Raw genomic sequence first — 6,575 nt, forward strand, 5'->3', positions numbered from 1 at the left:
GCACTTTTGGAGAAAGTCTTTAATAATTTTGTTTGTTAACAATATTTTTCTGTTTTCTACTTTTAATAGGTTTTGAAGATTCAATGTCGGAATGTTCATTTGGAAGCCGAGCTGATCTGGATCGTATTTTAGATATACCAGTACCCTCCTGGGTAAAGGAAGGAGAGGGCGTCACTGTCACCTCTTCCAGGGGTACTGTACCCAAGTCTGGTGTGGTCAGATTCGTGGGTCAAGTGGATTTTGCTGCTGGAAATTGGATTGGTGTAGAGCTAGATCAACCTGAAGGTAGGTTCAAATTTATTTTGGGAGTTGGCAGTTTGGTAAAGGATGCAAATTGCATGATTCCAATCTTTGTTTGTGTTTGTCAACTAAGCTATCTTTACTTAATTGTTCTTTTGGCATGTTTTATTGGTCGATTCAAATAAGGGAACTTCTCCAGTGCAAATTGCTGGCGAGTCCTGTTCCCATTTGCCCAATTGGGAGCACAAAAGTAGGGTGTAAAACTCCATCTCTTTTCATTTCAGGTAAAAACGACGGGTCTGTGAATAAACAACGCTATTTTAAATGCCGTTCTCGGCATGGGATATTTGTTCGTCCAGACAAACTCATCTGGGATAAGAAGAGGAAAAGTGTCAAAGGTCAAAGTTCACGACGGAGTTCGGGTATGACCTCATCAGTGTCAAGTGGAAGCTTGTCAGGTTCGAAGGGTAGAACGCCCACCAAAAAATAAACTGTATGATATTTAAGACTATTTTTTTGAATGCATCCTCATTTAGTTTAGTGCTCATCTTATAGCTGATTACGGTTGATCTCTTGGTGATGCACCAGTGATGCTCGAAACATCACCCATGTCCTTATAATTATGACATCCAAAATTGTCCCTCAGATGTGACGTTTTTGCACCTTTTGTTGATGTGATTTTCAAATACAATGGATTGAATTTATTAGGGACAAAACGGCTCAAACTTATTTTGTGCAATATTCAAATAAATGGCTTTGATAACCGTTTTTATTGATTTTATGCGGAATTATAGGGTAATAGTTTCAAATGAGGCGTTGTCATGGATCATAAGGTCTGATTTTATGATTAAACACTACTTCTGTTCCAATATTCTGTCAGATGTCTGTGGTTCCTGTAATTCAGGAAATACTGTACTGTTGATGATGTCTTCATTATTAAGCATCTTTTGCGAAAGTGATGTCATCAAACGCTTAGTTTTAGACGAATAACAAGAACCACAGACGTCAAAAATTGGAATGGTGCAAGTTGATGCTATCAGTGTCCCTGATACACAAAAAATTTTAGAAAAGATCACAAATTTCAATTTCAAACTGAAAGTAAATCCTTGGATTCTATGAAACTATCTAGTCCTTTTTCATCTTCTATGTAGTCACATTTATCATGTCACACTTTTTTTTGAAAATGGCTGGTCACTGCTGTAAATAGATTCTGTTAATTGTAAATACGTAATATGCAAGATGATTCAGTACTCTTATGCACTATTATTGTCTCCCTTGACCCGATGAATGACGTCAAATTTAAAATGGCGGCTTATGTTTTACTTTTCTGCATTTGATTGGGTTATGAAGAGGGGCAAGGCCATGCTGTGTGCAATGAAGGACACTTTGCAAGGACAGTGGCACTAGCCTGGTTGAATTGTTGATTTCCAACTGTCGAGGGATGTTAAACGTGCACAGCATGTAGCACACAGGGCCTCGGTTTATTTTCCCGTACAAACGACTAGACGTTTTTTTTTTCCCATGTCATCCCGAACAATATTTTTCAGTGGAAATATTTGAGTATTGCATGAATCTTGCTTTAGAAAATTGTATATATTAAAAATTGTAGTTGGCTTGGAGATAATTTTAAATTTAGGTGTGCTTAGCTAAGGGACAGACTTGATTAACCAAACACGGCCAATGGGAGCTTAGCAAGGCCTCAATTTGTACCGTCTCTTGTTTAATCAAGTAAGTCCCATCAAATTGTGCATTTTAACTTTGAATATTTTTTGAATAAAAATAACTCACTATATTTGAATATTTGTGAAATTTAGTTAACTTAGAATTTGAAAAATTCTTGTACATAAAGATTAGCTCAACCAATGAAATTGCATAAAACATTTGTATATTTTAGCTCAACCAATTACAATGCATGTTATATTTAGCACAACCAATTCAACCAATCAATGACTGTGTTACAAAGTTTGTAGTTCTAATGAATAGAGAATATGTAAGTTATAGAGGTATTATTAAGGATGCTGCCATTTACACCAAAATATATTGAAACTTAGAATATAAGCAAGCAAAGACTTGATATTTTGCACTATTTGGTTGTCTGTGATTTGTCACCTAATAGATTTGTTCCTGTATTATGTAACAGGAAAAGGTTAGCCAATCAGAATGTAGTAAAGAATCATGTGATCAGAAAGAGCCAATGAAAATATTATCAAATGAAATCTAATGTTGTCAATTTATTAACCAATGAAATTATGTTATTTTTTCATTAATGAAAATGTTAGGGATCATGTGATCAGAAAGAGCCAATGAAATGATTGTACTATTGTCCAATGAAATCAAACGATGTCAATTGATTGACCAATGAAATCATGTTATTTTTTAGTCATTAACCAATGAAATTATGTTATTTAGTTATTAATATTTCTGTTATATTTGTGATTTTGTATTTGAGTTGTGATTAAGTAAAGTGATGAAAAACTTTTCGGGTACAATTCGAAACATGAACAGGACCAATCCATTTAGTTTTAGGTAAGATAAATAGACTTCGAATCTGCACAAATCAGACTTAAACCACCCCGAATTAAAATCGATTGGTCATGGTTTGTCGTGGAGCATTCTATTTTGTTTTAGGGTGGGAAAAGTGGTAATTTAAACTGAACTAGGCAGACGTACAATGTGTTCTTACTACTTATACTACCTGAAATCAAAGTGAACAGGTCCTGTTTATGGTTTGAACTGTACCTAGATGTAATTTTTGATGCTTTAAGTGTTTTTGTTGTGAAATGCCATCATGAAAGCTTCAAACTCATGCTCTGATCTTCGTCATCCACTATTGTTGTATTTTCATTCTTATCAGAGTGGGAATTTTTTCACAAGAGTTCAGAATTCTAAATTGTCTTAGACTTCTTCAGAAGCATGACCCATATTTATAAAATAAAATGGTTTCTTTGGCAAGACTTCTTTAGAAGAAAAGCCCATAATTATACAAATGTAATGACTTCTTTGCCAAGTCTTCTTTGCCAAGTCTTCTTAAGAAGCAAAGACCACAATTATGAAGTATAATGGCTTCTAAAGCCACTCCTCTTTGGACAGACTGTGATCACTTGATAGAGTAACTTTTATTTATTTCTTAATCATTCCATTCTTCCATTTTAAATATAGTTCGTATCTGGTAATCAGAGCTTAATAATTTCACAAGATCTGATTGGTCAACGATATTTAAATCAATTTTTTAGCCAATCAGAGTTGTTGAAATTAGATAGTTAGGATTGCTATCAGCTGAGGCTAAGAAGAAAAAGCCATGTGTACATGCAAAAATTATGCAGTTTCGATTTGAAATTTAAGCCAATCATATCCATGCAAGTCTAAACCTATTGTAACTAGTTGTTTGATTGGATAAAGACAAACATGACTGAAAACTGCACACATTTGAACCCATCCCAAATATCTAATTCAACATTCAAAGAAGAAAATCATATCATATGTCTTCAGATTTCTTTTTTTCTTTACATTTTCATTTCCATATAAGGTTTGTGATTATTAATAGTTGTGCTAATTTGAATAATTTATGTAAATTTATTTAAATTTCTACTCATTATTCGGATTGTGAATTTTTTTTGTTGATTTTTAAAAATATATTCATTATTATTATAAGTATGTATATATGTATGATTTCGTTACAATTTTCGATCACTCCTTAAGTTTTAAAACAGAAATATTTTCAGTGAATTCAGTCATTTGGTGTTCACAGCTTCGAAGCTGAAATTTAACGAAAAATATTTCTGTTTTGAGACTGGAAGATGATGAAAATTATAGTTTTTGTTTTGGTTATGAAATATATATTCTTTCAATTGTTAAATTATGTTCACTTCAATCTTTCTGTTAGTTAACAATTAAGTAAAATTCATCCACAGGCTGTGCTTATTGTGAGCTTGTTGTTGACTGACCTTATGGTATATAAATTCTTTAAGCTGTTAAACTAGCAATCAACAAGAGTATTCTAGTGATAAAAGACAGCGTTCTATAAGAGGTTAACATGTAAGAAAAATTTTGTCATAGCCTGTGCTTTTGTGAGTCTGTCTGTTGCTGACTTGGTACATTATTTTTTAAACTTAGTCAATCTATAAGAGAATGCATGCTTTGTAATCATTGAAGATGTTTTAGTTATATCTGATCTCTCACTCTTAACATGTAAGCAAAATTTTTATTCCATGGCAAGTGCTGTTATGAGTCAGCTAAGTGTCAACCTTCAACCTTTTTCACCCAATATGTACCTGAAAGTCCGCTTCCAGATGAATTCAAACATACAATTTCGAAACTTTCGTTGTTTGAAATTTAACACCAATTGCTTGCAGATTGCAGTTTGTTTAAAATATGTTATATAATCTTGTAACTGGTTTGTCCATAAGTCTAAGTTTAAACATTTTTTGACCACACACCATTCAGAACTAAGCGTTTTATTCATTTGGATGTCAAAGATGTCTCTATTCAACAAGTACATGTATATTGAGTTAGACTTACAATACTGTTATTGAATTAAACTAAGTCTAATGTAGATGATGTGCCTTTCTTATTATGGGGTAAACTGGTGGGTGATTCTACATGAACTCTTCAACACAGTTTGAAGTCTTGAGCAGCCAAAAATCCCACGACCCAAAAGTCTTGGGATGTCATGAAGCTAATTCATGACTCAACCAATGCCCATTTTATCAATGATTTATGACTCAAATGATGAATGATTTACAAGGAGAGTAAGTAATACATTTTATTCACACAAATAGCAAATAAAATTTCACATAAACAGTGCAAGTTTGATCAAACTGTACTCTCCTTTCTCATGTGGCGACTTCTTCTGCTTGTATATGGCTCTCTTGTCGTTGAAACTTCGTTATTTAAAGGTTTCACTATAATCCACTTAAACAAGATTTCAGAACGCCAGGATTCCTGCAATAAAATACAAAACTTCGGTTATTCATCACAATTTAGCTCATGACAACTGTATGATCTTTTTGAAATCTGGCCCCAGATGATGGGTAAACCCTTCATTCACTCTCAAATGAAGTTAGAACTCTGGCATTTATGTTTTTAATCTGCAATTTGAAAATTTCACGACAAAGTCAGCCATTTTGTTTGTTTACATTTAGTCTTGATTATCAAAACTACGTTTTATAAACACATAAGTCTGGATAATCATGTCTTCGGAGTCTGCTTTGTTTCTAATAATCAAGACTGGCCACGCCCACGTGTTTCCCTACCATGCCCGCCATTCAAAGCCAAATTTGTATTTCCGTTGGGTCCAGAGCGATGATTCATGCTTGATTTGTTGTGTTAGAGTCCCTGAAAGACAAGAAAAAAAATCAATTTGGTCAAATATAACGAAACAATCACGCCATCACCAAAACAAAAAACACCAGCGTTACTGTATATTTTTTAGTGTTATCCGGCCAAATCAAAACTGATCAAAACATGGTCTAAGGGAGAGAACTCTTTTTAACAACGTCGTTGAGTTCGGTAGTGAAAAGACGAACAGGGTAGACTTGATTGTCCAAAAAACGAAATTATTGCATTACTCTGTACACGTCACTTCTGGTGCAAACAAAATGGCGGCATTTGGTAAAAATTTAAAGCATTCAAAGTTTATTTTGGCAGAAAATGACTTCATACGACATGATTTACTCGATTTAAGGTTATGGTGACAGTCCTTGGCCATATTTCTTTTTATTCTAATTTTCTTTTAACGGGTAGGTTGTTTTTATTTCTGAATTTCACGCGAGAACATGAAAGTAAACATTGTCATTTGACATTTGTATGATTTGTGATGCAGACTTTCATTGAAAGTTTCAATCCTAAACCAAAGTTCCTCTAGTACTAGTCCGTCCAACCCGCTCTTTCATAAACACAGAACTAAAGAAGTTCATGGCAGTTGCATAAATTAGGTCGATTGTTAAATACGAGAGAGAGAATTTGGCCTGTGTTAAGAGGTTTTCATCTAGTTGGAAGTTAGTTAATTATTTTAATGTTTGTATATTGTAGTAAAAGTGAAATCGAGTATTATGCTATGTTAGCTAAGACAGGTGTCTACCATTACGCTGGTAATAATATAGAATTGGGTACTGTGGTAAATACTTCCGAGTTGGAGCTTTAATTGACCCAGGTAAGTTTAACTCGATTTATTCTTTATTTATGTGTGTAACATTGTAAATTTATTTGATGTAAATTAAGATTTTAATATTTGAAATTGTAATTTCTTTCAGGGTTTGGGAAATTTGAGAAGCCTATAATATCTGAAAAGTTTTTATGTTACTTGGTAAAAATAATTATTTAAGAAGATTTTAATA

At 33.3% G+C, this 6,575-nt stretch overlaps 2 protein-coding genes across 2 annotated transcripts in view; both read left to right on the forward strand.

Annotated features, from left to right (window-relative positions):
* Nucleotides 1-730, forward strand: part of LOTGIDRAFT_133948 (hypothetical protein) — a gene marked incomplete at both ends in the record, with an annotated part of 54,415 nt that extends 53,685 nt beyond the window's left edge. Inside the window, 2 exons of the mRNA XM_009067853.1 lie at nt 142-285; nt 525-730. Coding sequence (XP_009066101.1) covers nt 142-285; nt 525-730 — 350 coding nt within the window. The remainder of the gene's footprint in view (nt 1-141; nt 286-524) is intronic.
* Nucleotides 731-5,837: 5,107 nt separating this feature from the next.
* Nucleotides 5,838-6,575, forward strand: part of LOTGIDRAFT_169560 (hypothetical protein) — a gene marked incomplete at both ends in the record, with an annotated part of 4,068 nt that continues 3,330 nt past the window's right edge. The window contains 2 exons of the mRNA XM_009067854.1: nt 5,838-5,923; nt 6,271-6,355. Of these exons, the coding sequence (XP_009066102.1) occupies nt 5,838-5,923; nt 6,271-6,355 (171 nt within the window). The remainder of the gene's footprint in view (nt 5,924-6,270; nt 6,356-6,575) is intronic.

This window comes from Lottia gigantea, assembly GCF_000327385.1.
Source record: "Lottia gigantea unplaced genomic scaffold LOTGIsca_87, whole genome shotgun sequence".
Taxonomy (NCBI): domain Eukaryota; kingdom Metazoa; phylum Mollusca; class Gastropoda; family Lottiidae; genus Lottia; species Lottia gigantea.